This window comes from Asparagus officinalis, chromosome 10 (genome assembly GCF_001876935.1).
Source record: "Asparagus officinalis chromosome 10, Aspof.V1, whole genome shotgun sequence".
Taxonomy (NCBI): domain Eukaryota; kingdom Viridiplantae; phylum Streptophyta; class Magnoliopsida; order Asparagales; family Asparagaceae; genus Asparagus; species Asparagus officinalis.
Genome location: NC_033803.1, coordinates 851,800 through 876,933, shown reverse-complemented (window position 1 = coordinate 876,933; position 25,134 = coordinate 851,800). Strand labels below are relative to the sequence as shown.

General features: G+C 37.3%; 2 protein-coding genes across 5 annotated transcripts in view; both read right to left on the bottom strand.

Moving 5' to 3' along the window:
* The window catches only part of LOC109826219 (dnaJ homolog subfamily C GRV2), a 41,643-nt gene extending 27,838 nt beyond the window's left edge, over window positions 1-13,805 (bottom strand). For 2 of the 3 annotated variants that reach the window (XM_020393226.1, XM_020393227.1), the window contains exons 1-14: window positions 13,760-13,805; window positions 12,407-12,640; window positions 12,208-12,295; window positions 11,011-11,219; window positions 9,746-9,847; window positions 9,568-9,630; window positions 6,514-8,754; window positions 5,062-5,424; window positions 3,706-3,846; window positions 2,738-3,130; window positions 2,129-2,623; window positions 1,091-1,314; window positions 631-975; window positions 46-340 (exon numbers count right to left, since the gene is read on the bottom strand). In XM_020393226.1, the coding sequence (XP_020248815.1) occupies window positions 46-340; window positions 631-975; window positions 1,091-1,314; window positions 2,129-2,623; window positions 2,738-3,130; window positions 3,706-3,846; window positions 5,062-5,424; window positions 6,514-8,754; window positions 9,568-9,630; window positions 9,746-9,847; window positions 11,011-11,219; window positions 12,208-12,295; window positions 12,407-12,559 (5,112 nt within the window). In that variant the 5' untranslated portion in view covers window positions 12,560-12,640; window positions 13,760-13,805. Of the gene's footprint in view, window positions 1-45; window positions 341-630; window positions 976-1,090; window positions 1,315-2,128; window positions 2,624-2,737; window positions 3,131-3,705; window positions 3,847-5,061; window positions 5,425-6,513; window positions 8,755-9,567; window positions 9,631-9,745; window positions 9,848-11,010; window positions 11,237-12,207; window positions 12,296-12,406; window positions 12,641-13,759 lie in introns of those variants that run through there. The other variant, XM_020393228.1, reaches the window with a different exon arrangement.
* LOC109825145 (ATP-dependent DNA helicase DDM1) lies at window positions 16,192-23,299 on the bottom strand. 2 transcript variants are annotated; one of them, XM_020391887.1, is made up of 15 exons: window positions 23,065-23,299; window positions 22,092-22,319; window positions 21,900-22,022; window positions 20,529-20,875; window positions 20,267-20,453; window positions 19,992-20,167; window positions 19,170-19,239; window positions 18,891-19,077; window positions 18,644-18,748; window positions 18,463-18,557; window positions 18,267-18,386; window positions 17,943-18,062; window positions 17,760-17,858; window positions 17,572-17,673; window positions 16,192-16,745 (listed from the first exon to the last, which is right to left on the bottom strand). In XM_020391887.1, exons 1-15 carry the CDS (start codon window positions 23,140-23,142, stop codon window positions 16,512-16,514), a joined length of 2,271 nt encoding a protein of 756 aa, XP_020247476.1. In that variant the 5' UTR covers window positions 23,143-23,299; the 3' UTR covers window positions 16,192-16,511. The 2 variants fall into 2 exon arrangements, with proteins under 2 accessions (XP_020247476.1, XP_020247477.1); XM_020391888.1 differs by having other exon boundaries at window positions 21,900-22,019.

Sequence of the window (25,134 nt, the reverse complement as noted above, 5' to 3'; positions counted from 1 at the left end):
AATGCCAGTGTTGACATGAATTAAAATTTTTTAAAAAAAACTTACTTCTGGAGACTCCAAATTCGAGTTCAGATTAGACAAAAGATCCTTTGGTGCCTGGTCTTTTAACATGTTGGCAAGCTTTGGAGTAAGCAAAGCTCTAAGTGCAGTGGCAGCTGAATCATTATATGGAGTTGATATTTCTTCACTGCAGAGACCAAATAGTCTTGAAAGAGCCTGAGATGCACGAATGGCATGCATGTTTTTAGCAATCTGCACACTAGCACCAACACCAGGCGCCTTGTTCATATCGTTCTCCTCTGCAGTAGAGTCATACTGAAGTAGCAAAGGTAATAGGTACCTGAAAAGGGAAAACTCATGATACTCTCTAACATTTGCGAAGGTAAGGAAAATACAAAAACCAACTACTGATGATAAAAGAAAGATAGAGGGAAGTATCTACATAATATATGACAAATGGAAAAACCAAGAATAAAAAAAATTCACATTTGTAATAGAACTTGTTCTTTCTTGAATTAACAAGTTGGAAAGTGTGCCGAGTGTATAGCAGAACTAAGTACTACGAAATCCGCCTTATTTCTCCAGAAAATACAAGTGAAACATGAATGAGGACTTCCAACTGAAGCTTACCATAATAAACCAGCCCCAAGTAAAGCATTCTGCAATTCAGATGATACAGAAAGATGCGCTGCAGTTTGGAGGGCAGCATCAACAGCAGATGGGGCAAGCTCCAATTCAGTAGCATGCACAATATCCTCAACAAGCCCCCCAAAGTTGAGCATCTCAGATCTTGCAGTGTCAAATTGACTTAAGACTGAAAAAGTGTGCATCACATTCGTAACAATGACAGCAGCAGGCTCGTTTGCAGGCGTAGTAGGCTGAACTACACACATACAACGGGAAAGAAGTGTAGCAAGAAGAGGTATACCCCCATCTCTAATAAGCTCTTCGCCATTTAATGAAGATGATGCGCATCTGAGAAAAAGGAAACCAAGCTTATAAAATGCACATCACTCATTTCTAATTCATAATCTTAATTAGCTGACACGATATAAAGGAAATAGGAAAAGTTAAGAGCTATTCTTGTTACGTCAGCCAAATTAGTTCTGAAGCTGCAACCAGAAGAGAGGCTCTCTCAGATGAAAGGAAATTGCTGTCATCATTGTCCACAGTGATCGCATTCAGCAGCATGGGATAACCAGCATACTTGAAAGGTTCTAAGACATCCCCATACCGCCTGTACAGGATGCATTGACCCTTCAACAAAAGCAACAATTTCCAGACTTGTGGACCTTGCAAGCCTTGCATGGTTGCCTGCAGGTATAAGGCATGAGCTTATAACTTTGAAAAGAAACGATTTACAGAAAACATAGAATGCTAGGTGTTATGCTTTCCTGTTGACATATTCTGAAACAAACCAATGGAAATAATCATATTTTGTTTTACTTTACATACAGAACATGAAATCAGCTAATTGAACACCAACAACGAATGTTTGTTTGGCGTACGCATAGGCCTAGGCTGTACCTAGGCTGCCCGCCTAGCGCCTAGGTGATACCTAGGCTGTTCCCTAGGTTTTGGGAGCACCTAGGGAACTATGAACTGCACACTTTAGGCCTTGATCGTGATTTCTTTCGTTGCAGTCTCCACATCATCCAGGCTCCTCCAGCCTCCAACTATGAAAACCAACTCTACGTCCTCCGACCTTCAGCAAAACCTCATCTACCACCAATTAAACAAACAAAAAAATTCGTTGCAGTCCGGCATCTAAGCTTTCTATAGCATTGGCATTAACTATCAATTATTGTAATTAAAAAATAAAAAATAAGAAAACTGCTTAGGCTCCCGCATAGGCCGCCTAGCGCTTTCTGCAACCTTGCCAACAACCACAACCACCTGCTCCAGCCTCATATTAAAAATGAAAATGCATCTACACTAGTAGCATAAACGGACTATACTGGCATGCAGCACAGTGTAATATGCACCAGATGGACAAAAACAAAAACATTGTTCTTTTTCCAAGAATAACTAGAAGATATAATGGGACAACTACTCAACGCAAAATGTTGACTACTATACTAATTTAAATAGTTCAACTGAACAATCGATTGCAAAACCTAAGTAATACCTGCAACCTCTCATAAGCCTTTTGCACAGCAACAAACTTCTCCCTCCCTTCAGGATTTTTATCAGGATGGTATCTTATTGCCAGCTTTCTGTATTGACGTTTAAGTTTTTCTTCATCAATGTTCTCAATCTTCTTGGTTGTAGTACTGTTATCATTGGTATCTGCCAGCTGGCCGTTGCTAGTGTTATCACGAATTAGAATTTCATCCAGAGAGATCTCTAGTATCTTGCAAGCTTCCTCTTCTGAAAGATCCATAGGCCGCCGAGTTAACTCTTCCCGCCACATTGCCAGTAGTGACTGCAAAAACTCTACATGCTCAACAATGGGCCAGTTGGGAAATCTTATCTCGTCACATAAATTTCTCAGGTAATAACGATGACACCACATCTCATCTTTCAACTCTGGATATGTCACAGGAGGCATAGGAGCATACTCATATAAAGCGTGACAGTGTTGTGACAATTTTTGGGGAAAATCACCAAGATGCTGCAAAACCTGAGAAAAACGAAAGAATAAAATGAAATGAATAATTGACCATCAGAGTTGAGCAAAATGGTGAGAAATTGGCAAAAAACAATTTTCATACAATAGCATAATGGCTGCAATTACCTGACGAATCAGATTTTCTGCTCGCATCTTATGAGTCCAAATGATCTCTGGTGTATCAGAATCAGAAACCATTGCTGCAGCAAAAGCAGCTGGTCCGCTGCGCTCCAGAACATACAGCAATGATGCTGGAAGAAGTCCCCCCAATACACTACGTTTTGCCAATGATAAAGACGAGGATAAAGCAGCTTCTTCTCCACCATGAAATGCTTGGTGGACGTGGGTCACAGAGAAGAGATGTGCAATTGAAAGCAGATTCGATCCAGGATAAGCTAGAGCAAAATAAAATGCACCTGTACTATATAAGCGAATCATTGCCTTGGGATTCCTAGTTACAATAGCCCTCAATAAGGAAGCAGCACCATCAACAATATTTGGCTCTCCAGTAAGCATAGCCTACATTTATTTCCCAAAAATATATTGTCAAAATTTGCAAGGACTGTATTTAAGTTAAAAACAAATGCAGGAATTGATATAAAAACATAAAGTAAAACTATATAAAATGAGATGTACAATATCATAGTAAAAGAAGCACACTGAGGATGCAGCAAGAGAAGTCTGGCAGCACGATACGTCGCAAATACTGTGGAAATTATATAAACATACAAAAACAACTCAATAATGAAGAATGATAGGTGCAACATTTTAGATGGCTATGGCCACAGTTTCTTCTTATGAGATGCTTACACAACATAGGCTCAAGGTAGAAAACATTTCACCTATAACAGGTTAAGTGGTATCAATACATAAAACCAAAGAATTTATCTCTGTGACCGCTAGCTCTCAAGTCTCAAGTTAACATACTGAATATGAATCCATATGCCATGAAAGAATCCTGTTCATGTACCCTATTTATTGCCCTTAGTTTTATACAAGAGAAATGTTATGATGACTGTCAATTATTACAGAACAATACCAGCTTAGAAAAATCTTTGTGCAGTAAACAATATTAGAACTTTAAAAAAAATTACCTGTGCAACATGGGGGATGCAACGTGGGCTTGACAAAATTCGTTTTACTCTAGGTGTTGGAGTAACAATTTCACCAGCATCATCAAGATCAGAATGTGCTGACACCATAAAATGCAATATAGACAGCGCAGAATCTCCGACCTGAACTAGAAAATGTTACTTTCCAGAATAAACAGTAGCGAGGGAGATAGACAATTTAGAGTGTCACCTAAATATGCAATGACCTAGTAAATAACAAAATTTCATACTTTCATATGTAAATAAGCTCATCGAGTCTTAACATCATAGAAAGGCTGGAAGCTAGAATAGAATATGGACAGGTACAATTAATATGCAATAAAACAGGGAGCCCAAAAAATCATATTCCATGCAGATAGAGCTGTTCCTGAGCACAAATCAAATGGAGAAGGGACTGACCATGATTTACACCTAGTAATATATCGGACGACCCAAATTCATATCGAATTGCGAATATTAGGGAAATATTAGGGATATGTGGTAAATACTGGAGTGCTAACTCTGATAATGTGCATATATAAAATAATGTCCTAAATTGTAATCTAAATATAATCAATGATGTGTGGTAAATATTGGAGTGTTATATCAGATGATGTGCATATATAAAATAATGCAAAGAATATATGTTTAGAATCATAATCAACATTTGAAAATAAATAAGAGTCTATATAGACATTGCCACATTTCGGTTTTTTTTATGCCAAAACGTCACTTGTTATATTGGGAAAATCATAATATGATCTCCCAAAAATTGCCAAAAGAGGTGTATTGTTTTGCAGCAAGCCATATAAAAGAACATATTGGCCAACATATCAGTCGATATATCAGCTGTCACAGGGATATATCGCCAAAAATTGCCAACAAGCGGTAAAGGATATTTAGAACTATTTATCGGGCCATATCGGGGATATGTAAAACAATGGTTAATACTATATGCGGCTAACTACACAATAATGTCTACTTACGAAGGTTATACAAAACGCGAAGGACTCGAATGTCCATAAAATTCACATGAAAAATAGTTTAGATTGCTATACAGAAATGAAATCCATCTACACCATGTAAATTGTAATAACATAGAGCAATTACACCATGTAACTTGTAAGTTGGAACCCTTTCAACCTCCGAATTAGTCACAATATACACCTTAGTGACCATGGTAATAGCCCAAAAACCCAGAAAAAATGATATGATTAATCAGCAAATTTGAACTAGAACAAAAGCTAAAGATGGAATAATCCAAAACTAAAACTATAAAATTTCCCCCCTCTACAAAACTAAACATTTCTACATTAAGAAATCTTATGTATAAAACTGTCTCATTCATATAGCAGATACCTGAACAGGAGTGAGAACAGGAACACGAACTGCAAGTGCCCAGCGCAATTCACGAATATCGCGTAGTCTCTTCCAGTCGGGCATCCCAGAGGCCCAGCACTTAGTTGTCCAGTCAATGGCTTTTTTCGACCAAAATCTTCTGATTGCATCTTTCTCCATCGGCCCAACTTGTGCACCTTCCTTGTCAATAAACATCCATTCTTTTAGCGGTTCCATGAAAGCTGTGGCTGCTATCAAATTGGATTGCAAAGGTATAGAAGTCCTTTCTGCAGCTTCATGAGCCACAGTTAACAGATCAACAGCTAAAACACATCCCCCAACCAACACACAAGCTTCTACATTCGAAAGAACTTTCATTAAGACCTGCACTTACAGAAAACAACACTGAATTTTGAACTGACAGAAAAGGCTCTGAAGTTTTATCAAGAAAGCAAAAGAATTAGGGCTTAACAGATGGATAAGAATTAGTCTTACTAACCCTTGGTGGATTAAAAAAAGCAATTAAAAAAAGCACATATTACCAAATATTTTGCCAAATCACTAGATATAAACATGAAAGTATGAAATCATTTGAGTCAATAATGTTTTAACAATGTAAAGAAGTGTTTTCTTCCATCCACGGATGCAAGTAAACAAACAGACTCAACTGGACAAACCTAATATCAAAATCAATGTTTAAATTCAACAACAGCTAATTAAACAGTAAGAATGAGATTCAGCATTCATTCATGCAAGGATCTCGTCATTTGCAGAAGAGCCCTTGCCGGTCCTATGAAAATACACAATCGTGAGTGCCCAAAAATAAGCACATATCTCTTACTTGGATGATTTATTGCCATTGGTACCAAAGTTAATTCATTAGATTACTTATCTGAACAAAGTTTACTTTGTCATAGCATCTTTTTCATTTATATTCCTCTATCAAACATCTTCAGAGACAAGCTCTCTTGAAAGTTGAAACTTATGATTCATCTATAAAATGACAACTCCAAAAAATTAGAAGCATTTGAAGACTGATGTCAGGTTCATAGTCATTCCTTGCAAGTTGGGTAAGTTCTTTTGTGGAACATTCTCTGCCTTTAGAAATGCTCCATAGCCAACAACCAAGTTGTAATGGAACAAGGGCATTATGATTATGTGATGATCTCTCAATGCTTAGAGACATAACTGTAAACTACAGAAGCTTCATATATTTACAAGCCATATGAAGCTTGTTTTAACAAAGATTAATCCATGGGATTTATATTATATGTCAAATTCAAAAGGTACATTCCATTCTATATCTGGGATGTTCAAAATGTTCAGCAAACGAAGCACCCTCCCATCCACTTATGCATTTGATTGGGGGTTACTTTTCTAGCATCCCAGAATGACTTGAGGAAATTAGAAGTGCGTCAGGTGGTTTTTTTTTCCAAACACTGTACGTATAGAAATTTGCGTTCATGGAGCTACCTTTAACAGTAGAAGTAGTCGATGCCTCAATGCTCGGTCATCGGTCCTGTCCAAGAGAACTGTAATATGAGCAGTACCATCAAAAGGACCTATCACTTTATAATGTTGCTCATAGACAATAGCCATTGCCCGTGCACAGAGTTCTCTCACTGAAGAGCCTCCACCTCCACCAAAACCATCTAACCTTCCCATGTCACACCAATCATCTGAAGAACCCAACTCATCAGGTACAGCTCCATCCACTGTAAGACCTATGTCCGCATCACACAGGAAACGGTGATATAATGCCCTAAAAAATGCAGCAGGATCACGTAATGGAAAATCTTGTGCACGACAACTACTTCCACTTTCAAGCAATAAACGAAGATAATATTGACCCACACAAACTTCCTTTGATAGGCTGGGGTAACTAACTGAGAACTCGGCATAGTTCCAAGATATCTGAGGTGCATTATCCTGCCCTGATGTAATCTCAACCATTGCACAACCAGGAACAATGTCTTCTGTTCTCTCCTTCTCAACGTCTAACTTGTGAACTTCTGCTTGTAAAGATTCTCTAAGCTCTTGCCTTGTCCGTTCATTCCATATCAAGTCAGCTCGGTTGTGATCTAGACCAAATGCTTTCCAAAACTCATACCAATTACAGAGCAATCTGCCAGATCCGACAGGTGTGTTCTCAACAACCACCTGAGCGGGAGCAGGGAGGTCAGAATTTATGGCATCTGACTGAGCTGATTCTGAAGCATTTGAATTCGACACCTGTGGCGCAGCAGTCTGAAGAACAGTATCCCCAGAATCAGGCGCCACGGCAGCATTATGAAATCCTGCATAGGAAGATTCACCCAAGGCGTTTCCCAATGGAGAGACTGATGAGGTAACTGAAGATTGAACAAAATTTGACTCTTGGTAAGGCCTCTGAGAGTTTTCAGTTCCTAGTGGAGGTGCACTCCCAGTATGCTTTGTGAAATCACTTTCTTCGATAGTGTTAAGAGAAGGTGTCACATGGTCCTGTGATGCTATAGTTCTTCCAGGTCGACCCCTCCTCTGCTGAAGTATACGCCTCTGCCTTCTCCTATTTAAACTTGCTTCTTCATTTAATTGCTCCTGTGCGTATTCAGATCCCTCATCCGAACGTGTGCGCAAATACGCAACAAGCCCAGGAGGAAGAACTCTGGAAAGTAAATCAAGAGCAGGTTGATAAGAATCAGCCCAAAGTGCCACAAGCTGCCTGCTAACATCACGTCGCTCACCAGCAGGTAGGAAAAAAGCATGTGACAAGTGTCTCAAAAGTGCACCATCTCTCAAAGCAGCATCACGCATTGACTCAGCTGCAATTGCATCCTCTTCTGCAATCGTCCGCATGATGACAGCAACTGTCTCTCTCACACTTTCTGCAGGGTGGCCAAACAAGACAAACAAACGACGCCGCAAACCTGCCACTTGACGTAATAATTCGACAAAAGTAGTATGTTGTGTTGTTTCACCATGAGGTTCACAAAGCATAGCTTCAAGAACTTCCACAACCGACATAGACAGTAAAGGAGATATGGAAGATGGTTTCAACCTGTTCACAAGAATAGTAACATAACTCTGATTTGCAAAAAGTACAGATTTTGTATGCATAAATGTAGCATGTCGCTCTCCCTTTGAGTCAACCATTATACTATTATCACCAGGACCACCACCAATAAGCATGGCAACAAGGCCTGCAGCCTCAGCAGCCACACCCTCAGATCCATTTCTTAGCAATCCCATTATTCTCCCAACAGCAGCAGGAAATGACATGACATGTGAAGCCGCGATCCTAGAGGAAAGTAACCTGCGTAAACATGCAATGAAACCCATCACAGTCGCAGCTGCCTTTGGCGAAGGAGGTGGAGGTGGGGGAGCCTCTGGAGGAAGGTTTGGTGTTGCTGGAAGCATTGTGATTAAAGCCATCAGGACAACCTCGGGCACTTCAATATTAAATGGCAATCCACTGTATGGAATACACGCATTAAACTCCCTTATTCTTCGCCACAACTTTGCTCTTGACCCTGGAACTGAGCCCCCTTCAGCTACAGCATCTTTAGCAGCTGCAGCTAAATGTTTTAAATGCATTGATGCAGTTTCTGTATCAGCAACAGGACGTTGTTGAGCAAGAGGAAGCAGATGGATTTGCAAGTAGGCCCTTCCGCATGGAGGATCTATGCGGTGACCAGGCATGGTCAGCCTTGGCAAGACAGGAACAGGCCACTGTCCCTGAACAAATGGAAGTATGAATAAGCCACATCCCACCCATCATTAAATTAAAATATAAAGCAGCTAAGAAAGTATAGAATTCTATGGGTTTTAGATAGGTCCTCAACAAAAAACATAATTAGCTACTAATCCCTCAAAGTTCCATATTGGACATAGTTGCGACAATGTGGGTTACCGGTCATAAGTCCCTCTATTACATTTTTCAATGCAAAGATAGATAAACAACTGGTTAGAAACTAATCATATTTGTAGAATTACCAATTTATACCATCTAATTTTAATCCATCTATTTATTGTCATAAATCATAACTGTGAGATTTGACCAAAATTTTAATATCCACTCTTCGCTTCATAACTATCCAATTCGTCCGAGGATCCAAGCCTATATGTTGGTGATCTGGGTTTGGAGAGAGAAAGTGATAAATTGAATTTTGATACTACATGATGAGATTTGAGGGTTTGGAGGTGAGAATATAAAGTGTTGGGATTTTGACTGGATTGAAGGGACTAGATATCAGAGTCCAGAATCATGAAAACAGAGATTGGCCTGGAGGTTGAAGGAGGTATTAATGTAAAAATTCCACCAACCATCTGGGGTATAGGCTAATATTCCAGAACCCAGAGATAGATAATAACGATAGATTTGCAATGTAACACTTCAAAGAACTAATATCGAAATTTGAATTTGTGGGAGATTAGTATCCAAATATGATTTTAGCTATAACTTATATCCTGAAACCCTGAGAATGACAGCTTTCTTGTCCCTGCTACAAAAACAAGTAAGAAGAAAATAACACACACAAATACACTTACTTCTGTTTGCAAGACATCTCGAACTGCTGCAAGTAAGCTATCACGCGATGTACTCGAATAGACCTGGATTTCAAATCATAAATATTTTTTAAAATTTTTGCTCAGCAAAAAAAATCATACACAGAATTAAAGTAGATTTTTCTCCGTATTTTGGTATGATGAAGCAGCAAATTCTTACCTGAATAGGGCATCCATCATTGAATTCGATTGCAAACATTTGTGGTTCTTCAGCAAATCGAACAAGAGAACTAACTGCAGAAAGTGGTCGAACAATAACAGCCTGGACAGCAAGAATCCAGTCAGGTGCAAAGGGACATTTTAGAAGCAAAGAAAACATATGCTAACATGTCAAAAATTAATTTCAAGTAGCTCTCACTGTAACAGACAAAAGACAACATTTACAAAAAAGGAAAACCAATTAAGTTAATATTACCAAGAAGTTTTGGACAAAGTACCACATTTTCTGTGCATGATTGATAGTACCAGTATAAAAACGAAGAAACAACATGGACACCCAAGAACAGCTACGTTCTAAAAATAGAATAAGTACAAATAAGTCTGATGATATGAATAACAATATCATGTGTTTTAAAACTGAGTTTTAAGTTGTAAGCCATGTCTTGGTTTTTATGCAAAACTACTCTTCACCTTGCACAGCAACAACATTGATTATCTAATCTCTTTCAAGTACAATATCATGATAATGAAACCTCCAAAATATTGGAAATAACATGACTAACATACAATCAATAAATATCAATAATGTAACTCCTCTCCTCCCACAAATGTAAACTAAATGTTGAGCAGACTGATATAATATCAAGTGTTATGTAGATAAAGGACAAGAGGTATTATTTGCAGGACAAAGAGGAGCATATGAAATTTTTTAGAAGGCATGGTATTTTACCCATATTAGATATTTAAAGAGACTATAGATAGTATTTGGAGGACAGGGGAACATATTAAAATCTTAGAAGGCATGGTCCTTTTAAACTGTAGAAAAGAAGTTGATTGTGAACCCATTTTATACCCTGACTACCATGACCATGGAACAGTGCATTCCTTTAAGAACATAATCAACAAGACTCTTCGCATTATACAGGTGCACCCCCATACATAAACCCCCACGTAAACACTTAATTACCCAGAAATATTGAACATTAAATGGATAATCAAACACTATTATAATAGAGACCAATTGTGAGGGAAAAGTGATGCAAAAAGCTAATGAAAGTCAAACTTTACATTTACTTTTCCATTCAGAGGATGCAAATCTCTTTCAGGGTGAGTATGTGGTCAATAGAACAATCACATTCTTAATATATAAAAAGTTAAAGAAGCTGGAAATCTGAAAAGCATATAGGAGCAAGGCTAACGATTAAAATTGCGAACGTTTTGACTGACATCCATTAAAACTGAGTAACTTGAGCAGCTAAAGCATACCTCATAGTTATCTGGGCGTCTTTCAACAAGAGAAATCTTGGTAAGAATAAGTTGGCGAGGTACAGAATCGCCTAGCTCTCCTAGCCCACCTTTAGGTCCAATTCCCAAAGTTAAGCCCATGACATTAGCAGTCCCATGAGCAGCAGAGCGCAGTCTCATCACAGACCAGCCTCCATATGGGGTTTCATCAGCCCCAACTGCCTCCTTAGCTGTAAATTACAATACACTATTGAAGAAATTAACAAATAAATTCTAGAGTCATTTGTAAGATGCTAAAAGGTTGCCTCTAATACCCCTAAAATTGATATTTAACTGATGCATATCTCTCTGGAAATGGTTTAAAATGAAATCGTATCATAGGGTTTTAACATCAACCATGGACCTCAAAAAGCATCATTGGTATCAGAATCCAAGATTGGAAGGCTAATAGAACTAATATAAATTAGAAAGTAAATCAGCTTTGGATAGATATACCTCAAGTTGGAACCTATAATCCATAAGGTACCCTTATCCTCGTGAAACTAGAAGTTCAGCACAAAGTATGCAACTACACATGATGTAGAAAATATAAGCCATGTTGGAGTGTGTGGTAGGTTTACAGTGGATAGTGGATACCATAGTGAGTATGTCATGACTTCTCTAGAAAAAATGAGGATGAAAATCCTTATCGTACAAACCACTTTCTAAGCAAATTTATTAAATTTGAAGAATCTAAAATAACAATATTAGGAAACAGACAATTAGATTGTCCATCTTAGGATTGGTTGGTCAGCTAAGCAATTAATTGATTCGGCCAACATATTGTTTTCTTCAAAATACTTTACTTTAACACCTAACATGTCCCATTAGTCTTATAGACTACACTAGGATACTAAGACACAAAAGATCACTGATCAAAACTTAACAAGTTTGAACAAAAGTTTGAAGATTATAATTTGACACACAGAAGGCCGATAGCATGAATAGGACAGCAAGTGTTTTACAGTTGGCATACTGACAAGAATCTTGGTTGCTAGAGTTCTTGTCAAGGACACTTTCAAGCGGATCCAATATAACATATAAATTATAAAAAGGAACACCATGATGAATAGTTAAAACACAATGAAGCCAGTATAAACTGTGCTGATGATCATTTAGAAGAAAAAAATTGAAACTGAAGATAGAGCGGAAAAGTTCAAGCCTACGCCATGAACCAACCTCTTTTCTTAATAAAATCCAATATTGTTGACGACTGAGAACTGTCAACAGATAACAAGACCCCCACAGTAGACATAGCAGCTTTGGTCTGCAAAACGAGTTCAAAATGATTGTGCATACAGTATTATTAACGGCTAAACCAAATTGAGAATATTTAATGTGAAAATGTTCAAAGGGAAAGTGCAGACACCAACCATACCAAATGTGAAATAATTGCGCTGTTAGAGGTTCCAGTCGAAGCTATAAAAGCTTTAGATTTTCTTCCATATAACGGACAAAGAATAAAACCCCCGCCTTCTGCGCTTCTTTTACCATAACTATCAGCCAAAAGTACAATTGCAGGAGAATCCATATCTCTAAAATCCAAGCACCACCGTGCATCTCCTGATTGTCCGTCCAGAAGTTCAACACCAACAGCGGTAACTTTTAGTTTCTGTAGCAGAGAGAGTCTTTGAAACGCGCATAAAAAAAAGATAAGATGTGGAACTAGAGTATGCAAACTTTATCAATTAGCCAGACTTAACAGTGTCTATAAATTATGGATTCAGATCACCAGCAGATCTATCCCCTAAAAAAATTAGCAAATAGTTTTGAACAAAAGATAGTAAAACAAACTATAAATATTACCAAAAGAATATATTTTGATGCATAAGATTGTCCATGCAGGAATTATAGAACCTTGTCCTAACCTGTTGTGTGCTTAACGACCACTTTAAGTCTATATATGAGTGTTGTGCACGATGTTGTGTTTTTACACTACTTGTGTTCTAATATGAGTGTGATGACAATGAAGCCTTTAAAGCACGTTTCAGGTAAGAAGATACATGAATACTTTCTTCATTCAGCGGTGTCCAGGGATACATTCTATGTAAAACTAATAGATAAAACATCTTTATTCACTGCATAACCAATAAATACATGTTTTAAAGGTTTATCATTACTCCTCCCCCTCAAAACCACCAAATATTTCCTCCTAAACGATGCACTCATCCAACTCCGACGCACATGTTCAAACTATCCCAAATGGTTTTCCTCGTCTCATAATTGAAGGCATCTCACTTCTTAAAGACGCAGACCTTTCTTGCTAACTTCAAATGTATCACTCATCCATTTCAACATCCTCATTGTAATTAAACTCGTCTCTTAAACAAGTTTTTAATGTTTACAATATTTAGACCAGTAAATCGAAGCTGGTAATATTTGTTGTATCGTAAAACTTTCCTTCTACGTCAGAGACATCCATTCCACTGTGGAAAATAGTAGTTGACAATCTAGTTGTTTTGTGAGTTTTTCTCTTCAAGCAATCAAACTAGCTAGTCTTCCAGCTCTCACAAAAAAATTCTTCATTTATAAAAAGAATTATGCATTCACCTCGTAGTCTACTGATGTTTTTCTCTAAAAACAGATATCTCGGCTATACTTACGGCTATACTTGAATCCCCAGAAATTCCAACTATGCTTCCTATTTAACCCAGTGGACAGTAGCAAGAATTCAGTTCAAAAACCAATGCAAAAATCCAACAAAACTCAATATCAACAGAACAAGACTTACATAAGGAACCCATTCCGAGGTCCTCCTCCTCAAATGAAGCACTGAAAAAACGAATCCGATGCAGCTCCGTCAAAATACTTGCCCGAAGCCTCGACGAAAACTTAATCCCCTTAAACTTCCCTCTCCCATCAGTCCTCACACTCACTGTAAACTCCGCCGCAGCGCTCTCATCCCCTCCTCCTCTCCCAATCACCGGCGCCGCCCCCTCAAAATCACTACTAACATCATAAGAATTCGTTACAGCCAAAGTCCCTGGATCTAGAGTAATAATAGACGAGCTCGAGATACATAGGATCCTCTTGTATCGTCCTCGCCAAGAGTGCTTGATCACGAGGTACCGAGCGATGTACTCCAGTTCCTCCGCCACGGCCGAGGCGGCGACGGCGGTGGTTGGGGAGGCGGGGCGGCGCGGCCTTGTCGGGAGGGCTCGCGGCGGAGGAGGCGGGCGGTGCGCGGGAGACGAAGTCGCATGGAGGGGAGCTGGGCTAGTAGTGATGGCGACGGGCGAGCATTAGGGTTTCGAGTGACGGAGTTGAAGAAGAAGTTGAGGCGTGAAGTTTTCGCCTGCGCCACGCGGCTTTGGCGGGACGATTCGGCGCCCCCAGGGCTTCCGATCTTGAGAGATCGGAGGGCGATTAGGGTTTCAATTTCTAGGGTTCCGATCGAGATTCGAGAATTTTTTTGGGATCGGAGGAAGACGATGAAATTTTTAGGGGTTTTTGTCGAAATCGGGGCTGATAATAATTAAGTATCGCGCGAGTTTGGAAAGGGCGGTTGAGATCAGGACCGTTGATTTTATAGATGAACGGTTGTGATGTGACGTTTGGAGACAACGCACACAAATGAGAGGGGTTGATGAAAGGAGGAGTGGGGTTTTGTATTGCCAGGAGCTTTTTTTTATTCATATACATGATGGACTTGAAATATTCTGGTTATATAGGATAGAAAATTTAAATTACTTCTTTTTCTTTTGATGAATAATACTGAAATCATCTTTTCTAACGAGTACACGAGTAAAAGTTGAGATAAGAAAATTAAAATATGATTAAGATAAGACGAATCATTTTGAAATGAATTTGGAGTTCTTCTTGTTTTTGTTGTGGGGCAATTTAATATTTTGGATCATGAAAATGACATCATTTTTTATATAAGCTAAATAGCAATTGTTTACCTGTGTCATTCCCTTATAGGGCATGTATACAACAGTTGTATTTCGTAACATTTATATATACTTAGTTGGTCAAAATTGGCAGGTTAATATCTAAAGTTTTGCAAATGTCAAACCAAATAATACACGATGGAAGCATCGGCCCCATTAGATGAGTTATGGTCGGGGGTGAAATGCCACTCAAACCCAGAGCTAGCCGGTTCTCCCAAAATGCGTTGAGACGCTTTTTTCTTTACTTTCACCTTTCTAAAAGAAAGGTGTTCCCCTATTACGACAATACATATTTTATTCCTCAAAATTCATCAAAATTCATCATACAATATTTATATGTTAATTTTAGAGTTTTTTAATCATTAATATTTGTTAAATTATTATTAAACTTATCTAAATTGTAATTTAAAAATATCATAAATCTATTTCAGAAACAGAATTTGGAAAGATTTAACAATGAATTTAATAAACTTCATAGACAGAAAGAAAGTTACTAGATAAGCATACAAATGTTTTATTTGAACTTACAGGATAAAAGCTTTCACATTTGCAAAACATAAGGAATTAACATGTCAATTTTAACCAACTAAGGATATACAAATGCTTCAAAATACGACTGAGGGTAATTAACTGCCGAATGAGTAAAACTATAGGGTATCTAAGTGTTATTTAGCCTTTTATATATCCTACTCACCTTCTTGCTTAGCCTTTTATATATCCTACTCACCGTCTTGCATTGCACTGACTGAAAATAGAAGCTATTCCCCCACCTCATTACTCAATGATAGAAAGAGTGAACATAAAATATGCTACACACTGAAAATAGAAGCTAGTTACTCCCCCACCTTATTATACTCAATGATAGAAAGAGTGGACATAAAATAAATACAGTAATGACCGGAAGTAGGCCTAAAATAACTTGGTTAGGAACAATTAAGAAGAATAAAATAATTGCCAACTTAACGAAAGAACTGACTCACAACAAAAATGAACAGAAGATTAGGATACATGTATCAATAAAATTAAGAAAATGCGATAATTGCAATTTTCATTTGCACTTAAAAACTTCTAAAAATGTTCAATGAAGATGTTTAGGCTGAGCCAACTGCACCTGTTACCCCAAACCGAGGCAATAATAGAAACATTAATAATATACTTACAGTAACTTAATCATATGAACTATACTTCCATGTACTGTAACAGCATTCAACAGATAGTGTATATAAAAAAAATACCATGGTAACAATTCTTCGGGCACAAAAGAGAAGAGCTCTTCTTCAAGCACCTTAAACCACTTAGTATAAAATTGAGAACTGCAACTAAATGTTCAATGAAGATGTTCAGTATGCGCATCACTGCACCTTTTGCCCCTAACAGAGGCACAAATAAAAACATCAATAATGTATGCTTTTACAGTAACTAAAGCACACTCCACTCCTCTATAGTGTTACAGCATTCACCACAGAAGTGTATATACAAAAATATTCCAGGGGTACGGTAAAAACTTTTACCATCAAGACCTCATGGAATGCCCAAAATTGTGGTGATCATCACCACACCCAAAAAAAACATCCCCTCTTTCAAATCCTATCTTCAGGGTCCACCGCTCAGCGATGAGAGTACACTACCGCTACTGCTCGCTGGTAATACTACCTCCCAACCTGGTCCTCGTAAAGGAAGAGAGGAACTCTCTGTTACACCGGCGGATCCAGAAACTAAGTCGCTGCGATCCAAAACCCTTAACAAATCTTCTTCGCTAATGTCAGTCTGGGTCAACTTATCTTCTTCATTATCTTCATCTTTGAGCAAGGCCAACAATTCAGCTTCCTGAATGTTTCAAGCGAAAATACATTAGTAAACGATGTAGATGACACAAAACATAGTCCGTGAATTCTTCTTATTAGAGTATATTATGACCCTTAACACTCTGCCTTGTTAGACTGGAAAGGAATCGAGGTTAGAATTAAAGCAATCCTGATTAAATATCCCACATAACACAGATTCAGAGCAGATTTAAGAAATATATTGTTGTGCAAGATAGTATATTTCGGTTCATGAAAGGCACGGTCAACCCGGTGGACCATGTTAGAGTATAAAAATTACCCTCAATGCTCGTTATAAGAATGGAGTTTTGGTGTAGAGGGAAAAAATCTTAAAATGTTTCTAAGAGTAGTAGATTATTTGATATTCTGCGAAAAGTTGTGCATACTTGGATATTAATTTTGCAGACAGATGTAAGCCCTTGTAAGCTAAAACTAAGAATTATGAACAGGGGGCTTAAAAAGTAGAACGTGCTCATCCTATCGGTACCACATACCCACCTTCCACTCCACATCTAGGAAAGTGATTGTTAGATGTTAGTGTGATTAAATACAAATACACAACAAAATAAAGATGGGGTGAAGAAAACAAATTCACACCATGGTTCAATACAGTAGGTGAAAGAAGGCCAGCAAATCATCAAAGAAACACCAGAAACTACACATGGCAAATGCTTCCTTATGGTTTGCATAGAACAATTTATTGTAAGCTACCTATTTCTAGACTACCAGCCCTTATAATCTAGTCAAAAATTTCTCCAGATGTCATTCAGAAAACAAGTACTAATTTATCTTGCTGGGGAAAAAACCACAAGAGACAACTCTAGGTTTACCTCAAATGTATTAGGTTTTGCACTTTCTTGTTGGAATTGTCCTTTCGCAATAACGACATGCTCCAGTTTTAACTTTGAAAATGCTTTCTTAATGATCCGTCCCTGCAGCAAAGATTGGATCAGCCTTCTTGAAAACAGGACATAATATAATGTACTCACAAGAGAAACTAAATCCACACAAAACATACCTCTACAGAATGAGCCGTAGCAAGTCTGTATACATGCACAGGTCGAGTTTGCCCAATCCTATGGCATCGATCCATTGCCTGCAAATCCATTTGAGGATTCTGGAATCCTCTGTATGTCAGTTTCTAAGCTCAGGATGCTTCAATATCTTTCACAGATTATGAAAGTAGAAATTTAATGTTTACCCAGTCACTATCATAAAGAATACATGTGTCAGCTGCAGTGAGGTTAATACCCAGGCCACCAGCACGAGTGCTGAGAAGGAATACATTGACTTTGCTATCCAAATCATTGAATGCCTCTATCTGTAATAGGGGGGGAACATTTATAAATAATGGACAACATGGATAGGTAATGTAACATGGATAAGTGATGTAGTCACTGAAAGAAAGATTGCTGAGAACAAAAGAAATAGGTAAGAACTGCTAAGTATAAAAGAAAATAAGGATGCAAAATGAGACTTCAAAATAAAATTACTCAACATGGCAAGAGTATATGATAGCCCTTACCTGCCTCTTTCTCTCATCCAGTTTAACACTACCATCAATTCGACAAACCTCAAGACCCTTCTGACCAAAGTAATATTCAATTATATCCAAGACTTTAGTCCACTGAGAGAAAATGAGAACCTGAAAAGGCCCAAGCGTCATTATGACATGTTGAAATGCAGAAGGCAAATGAGAGGGGGAAAAGACAAATACATACTTTGTGCTTCTGTGCAAGTAGCAAGGTGAGGAGTCTGTCTAGCAGCTGGAATTTCCCACACTGTTCTACCAACTGTTCTGTAGGAGGATAAAAATCTGTAGAAATAGTAAGGACCAACATTATACAGGGTCTCGAGTACTATAGAAGAACTTTAAGTAATAAGAGACGGTGAAGCACATACATGATCCATCATATTGACACTCCAGAAGATCAGGATGGTTACAGTTCTTTCTAAGTTGAATTACCAAATTGTTCAACTTCCCTTTCATGCCCCTTCTGGAGGTACCTGTCTTGCAAATCAAACATCAGCCTGAAGTACACAACTTCCATACATACAAGTTAATATGCACATTTCCTGTTTCTAAATTATCTACAAAACTTAAAGCTGCTTTTTCTTTTTCTTTTTTTTTCCAACATGTCTTACATACCATCTGTAGTTTCTTGTACATAGTCCTCAAATGTTTTGTTGACTAAATGATCCTGGATTTTCTTTTGATGATCAGTCATATTTGCATAGAGAATTATCTCCTTCTTTCGTGGAAGATTCTTCTCTACATCCACTTTCATACGCCGTAGGAGGAATGGACGCAGAATAGCATGAAGCTTTGATACCACCTGAAGATTAAGAACTCAACATTTGTGTTTCCAGCTTATTAAAACAGACACAAATAACATGATATGTAAGTATGTAACATCTGCACAAATACCTCGACCCGCCTCTTTTCTTCAGTATCTTCCTGCTGTGAGTCACTGTTGGTCATCCCAGAAAAATCAAACCTGAACGAAGAAGATGCGTGTCAGCACCAAGGACAACGCATAAATAAAACCATAGAGAGCTTTTGAAAATTGACCAAAAATCATTTTCTTGAAAAATCTTTTAGGACTTAGGATAAAGTTTTCAAGAGGTATAGTCATATAAATATTGACAATCAGCACAGTGCACAGTATGAACTAGCCGAGAAAAAGATTAAGAAATAATAAAACTAAAACATATGGATATATGATGACGACAGACTAGCTACCATGGATATAGAATCTCTAAAGTACATTTTACCACAAATTCTTGAAGAACTAAAAAGACGGGATAATTTCAGAAAACAAAAAGTGCACATAAATCACGTTACTAGAACAAATAGCAGCAGGTATCCCAAATTGCTCAAATATCAGTTTTAGAAAACCTCAATACAGCAAAAAAAATCTTGAAAGTTGAAACATGTCCCATCAAATCAACAAATGGTTTTGAGAAGCTAGGACTTTCGGTCAATGTAAAAGAAAAGAATGGTTTTTCATAACTTAGGAAATATTGCTCCTATTATACAGTGCATACTTGTATATTTGCACTTTTTTTTGTACAGCTATGTTAAGTAGAAGGATGATATTATTTGTTGGTTCAGTTGATGGAATTTTTCTTCGCTTAATGGGATATTACCGTTGTGATAATAGTAACTCAAATAGGCAACAAAATTTTCTCCAACAACAAAAATAAGTTCATACTGAGAGAGTATTTTCTGTCAGCTATACATACTTACCAAGATTCAAACTGAGTATGGGATGAGAAAATGTCAGGCAAGATGAAGTTCAACAGTGACCAAAGCTCTGCCAAATTGTTTTGAAGAGGGGTCCCGGTCAAAAGAAGCTTGTTTTCAATTGGCAAGCGTTTTAACTCCCTCAGTAGGAGGCAGTTCATATTTTTTAAGCGATGACCCTATGAAAAGCAGGCAATTAAGAGAAACAATGAAGAAGAACTAAATCATCAAAAGAAATATAGAGAAATTTTACAACCACATTAAGGTAGAGCTTTTACCTCGTCCACAACAACATACTTCCATTTGTAGTGAGATAGAGGTTTTGCATCCCTGAAAGCAACCTCATAAGAAGTAATCACCACAGGAAATTTAGGCCCAATACTTTTAGGCATGAACTTTTTTCTTATCTCAGTCCGGTCATCCTTAGTTCCGTGATATATAATCACATCCATGGAGGGAACAAACCTAATGCAAAATTGTCTCAGGTTAGACCATCCTTTATGTTTGTAAATAAATGAAAGCTGCACTAGATAGTTATACCTTCGGGTTTCATTAAACCAGTTGGAGAGGGTAGAAAGTGGAGCTATAACCATATAAGGCCCGTCCAGACCCTTGCCTTTGAGATGTGCAAGAAAACCAATAGTCTGCACTGTTTTCCCAAGACCCATTTGATCCGCCAGTATCCCATTGAGTCCATTTTGCCACAATGATATAAGCCACTTTACACCTTTAATTTGATAATTTTTAAGTTTACCACCAGTTAATAGTGGTACAAGTTCAGCCTGCTCTTTTGCAGCCCTCTCCTCCTCGGTGAGGCAAGCATCTTCAGGTGCAATAGTTTCATGAGATCTTGTTAGCATAGCTGCGACTGCAGTCTTCGCTTTTCTCTAAGCAATCAAACACATGCACCTTCAACTTCAAGTTACATGACAAGCATAAGAAGTGCACACTTAAAATGATACGACTTAAATACATGTGAAAGTCAAGTGTATTTAAATATATTTGAACAGATTAAAATTGACAATTATAAAAGTCACATGTAAAGATGAGTTAAGTAATAGGTTTGGAAGATACTATTCCTGACAAGTTCCTATATATCTCTCTTTCATGTTCCAATTTGAGTAAAATTCAGCAAGCTTCTTCGATCAATGTACATTATGTGCTACAGGGATCTTTTTGTAAGTTAGACTTTCTGCAAGTACAATGATCTCTTTGTCTTCTCAACTACCAATTAAGTCAGAATTTTGTCAACTACCAATTAATTCAAAATTCTATGTCACCTCAGAGTTTTTTTTCGTCTCAAAAAAATAAGTTGTTTAAAAGAAGGGGAATAGAATCAACAGCAATGGAGAATCAAGCAAGACAGAAGAAACTTCAAAAATAGATCTAACTCAAATAGTTTGAACTTTACAGAGAGACATTCAGTGGCTTTACAGTAAGTGAGAATTTCCCATGCAATTTACTATGTACAAGCAATCCAAGATCTCTTGGCTAAAAAACGATAATGTATGTTTCCATCTATCATTTATAGCCCACATGAGAAAAAATTCTGCATCCAGTTCAATCTAGTGCAGGGCATGTTTGTGGCTATTTAGCACCAAACAATGAAGGCAGAGGTCCACAGAGCCCACATACTAAGGAGGCCAGTTTCGTGGAGAGTGAGCTTTACAGTAAATTTCTAATGACAAATAAAATTTAAAAGTTTATAATTGTCCCATTTCTATTTAGTTTTTTTAGCATAAAAAAGTGTAAGTTAACATCTTCCCACCCAAACATTCAATAAATCACTATGTACCAATTTGATTAGTCATGCAAAACCATCTCCTATATATCATGAACTCAAAATATATCACTAGTGAACAACACACAAAATCAGTTGTCTAAGTAACAGTGCAAATAATAACAACTTACAGTGTTGTACTTTGAAGCTTTATTAGCGGCCTTTCTCTTCCGTCCCTTCTTCCCCTTAGGAGCATCTTCTTCTTTGGGACTATCTTCTTCTACTTCTTCTTCAACTTTCACTGCAGAGTTCTGCTATAACAGCAGGCAGCGTTACAATATAACACAAAAACACAAGTTAAAGAAGGATTATAAAATGCTTACTGCAGTGATGTCATCCATTTTCTCTAGCAGAAATTCAGAGTAGAGCTGTGTTTGAGTAAGCAGCTCGTCCAACTTGTCAAACTTGAAGTTAGGGTCTAACTTAGCCTCGGCCTTTTCTTTCTCTCGAGCCTCGTGTAATTTTTTTTCCTCTTCAGCCATTGTCTTTGAAATGAGGGAGGTATCACCATTCTTAGCTTCTAGCTCAAGAGGAAAGGTTGCAGTGATTGCCTGATACCAAAAAAAAACTATTAACATGAAAACGTCAAAAAATAAACGACAAAGGAAGAAAATACTACCGCCAATTTAGGGGGAAATAAAAAAGCAGCGGTTGATGAACCCTAAAACAGTTTTAAAAAATAAATATTTGGACGGGAATCTACAGTATTTTCTCCTAAAGCAGCAACCTCTACATATTTGTAACTATTTCGATCCGAAGAAAATGATAAGAGTAAACGAAAAGTTCCCAAAAATATAATAAAGGAGATGACTTTTCTAGTTTTTTATCTGCATTAAAATTCTTCTTCCTCCAAAAGAATGCTAAACGTAGAAAATGGAAACCTTAGAGATGAAATCTGCAAAATATGCAAATGTTTACTACACAAAACAAAATTAAAACCCTAGGTTTTTCAAAAGACAACAAAAAACTTTCCCCAAAACATAAGAACGGAGGGAAGTTTCTCTCTTTAACTCCCTTAAAATTCTAAATTCTGGACATGGTAAATAGAAACCCTAGAAGTGGAAATTACAAGCGGAAGCACTTAGAAATAAATGAAAACCCCTACAATTTTTTTCATAACCAATAAACAGAAGTGCATTAAATCATAATCGAAACAAAACTCGGAAAATGGAAACGCCGCAGGTGAAATTTGCAAAAAAAAAAAAATTGAAACATTTCTAAAGCAACCAAAAACCCTAGAAATTTTTTACAAGATCAACAAATAAGAGCGTAAATTAAACATAAATCGAACCAAACCTCGTCTTCTTCAAGAACAGACGTAGGCGAATCAGAGACCGGTTCACTCTTTACCCCATCCTCAACCTCGATCGCCATTTCCACTACTAAATCGAAGAAAAAAGATTCAGGGAAAAGAGGGAAAACCTCAAATGGACGCTAAATAGATCAACAATAGCAAAAATTTCAGACCTTCGAAGTTTTTTTTAGGGTTTTCTAGCGGCAGAAGTGAGAGGATTTGAAAAGGCGATGAAAAAAGGGGGAAGAACAGCCGAGGGCATAAATAAAAATACTGAGCGAGGACAGGGTTTGGGCGGGAAAATTTGGTTCTAACCAGGCTTGGAGATGATATTTCACCGTTGGGTCTTTGGTAGTGGGGCACAGCTCGCGTCTCCATTGAAGGGTAAGATGGTAAATATCTGTAGTGATTTGAATTAACTCTGTTCTATAGAGTGAATAAAATATTTTAATAAAGTGTTGATACCAGGTATGGACATTAGTAAAATATTCTTGTAAACCCAATATTATCCTCACTTAATCTCCTGTGATTCTGTGACCTCTCTTGTTGATGCTCAAACTTTCGTGATATTAAGTGAGAGTATTATTAGAATTTTAGAAGAAGAAAAAATAGCAGCAAAGTGGGGGTCTGGTGGTTAATTGAAAGAAAAACTTCGTAGGTGAATATAATATGCTTACGTAAATTATCTTAACTATGAGGTGATTTCCAAGGAAAAAAAATTAAACTATAGTTAATAATACCTTAAAGTTTATTTTGACAACCGGATATACCAAAGCTTTTTAGTTGATGTTAATTTGAGGATATTTGATACCCCAAATCTCAACTTTGTTTCTCGCTCGTTCTCGTGCTGAATTCTGGTAAGAATATTATTTCCCATTTGCTTTTCTACGTTAGTATTTTTGAAAAAAATAACATCTTTTCTTTTTGTCCATTTAGGGTATCAATTTTTCAGTATAGAATTCAGTCTTTGCTTTTTATCCAAAATATAATTTTATGGTATTAAATTTAAGAAAAGAGTGAACTTTGGGTGTTGAAGTGGAAGTAAAGCCTGTGATTTTTATTGGAGTTTATAGTCATTGAAGTTCTATGTCATGGTTCATGATTGTTTTGTCGACCATACTTGACGATTTTTTTACGTTTCTCTAGTTAACTTTATGGAGGTTATTCTTATAGATTCCGATAGTCAAAGGCAAGTCATTGGCCAAGCATCAAGTCTATTACATAAGGATATAACTTTATGGACGTTTTGTTATCACTTCATTAGAAATATCATTTGAGTAATAAGCTAATGATGTCAACTCAAAAAAAAAAAAAAAAAAAAAAAAGGAACAAAAAAAAAAAAAAAAAAAAAAAGAGCGGGGGGAGCACGCTTGTGTTAATCTCACTGGGGTATCTCCGTTGGTGGGGTTTGGTAATGGGGTGTTCACAGTTGGGCATGCAGCGGATAGAGCGGCAGAGGTAAAGGTGGGCAAACATGATCAAGCTTGCAAGGACAACCATCATAGTTTCATCCCGTTCGCGTTCGATGCGTTTGGTTACCTTGCAGCCGACCCGGTGGAGTTCCTCAGGAGGGAACAAAAATTCATGAATTGGAATGTGGCGACAACAGGGTCAGCTGAGTACATGTTTCGTAGGTTGGGTTTTAAAGTTTTAATAGGATTGGGAATTGAAATGGAACTGAGATTAGGACTAACAATGCTTACTTTTAAAGTAGGACTGGTCAAAATAAATTACCAATATATCCCTATTTTCACAACATAACCAACATCTTTTTTTTTTTGGTCAATGAAAAATTTTATTCACCCACCAAATATGTAACGTTATGTACATCAAGTTACTCAAAAACAGAGATATCAACTATATATACATTTTTGCCTAAAAAAAATATGAAACTCAAGAAAGCAAAATCATCAAACTTTTGTATCAACTACAGTGAGAGGAGCCACTGTTTGTCTTCAGCAGGTAGTGGATAATTGAGAGATATAGTCAACATAACCAACATCTTGGCAGGCATACAAGTATATCCATATTTAGAGTGACCAATATTTTCAGAACAAAATTAATACCTTCAT

Excerpts from the sequence above, each read along its gene's own strand:
- LOC109825145 (XM_020391887.1), bottom strand. The coding sequence starts at position 23,142 with ATGGCGATCGAGGTTGAGGATGGGGTAAAGAGTGAACCGGTCTCTGAT. Across the intron at positions 20,168-20,266 it reads AGTATGTTGTTGTGGACGAG|GGTCATCGCTTAAAAAATAT; the intron begins GTAAAAGCTCTA and ends TGCTTTTCATAG. Across the intron at positions 18,558-18,643 it reads GTGTCAATATGATGGATCAT|ATTTTTATCCTCCTACAGAA; the intron begins GTATGTGCTTCA and ends CTATTTCTACAG.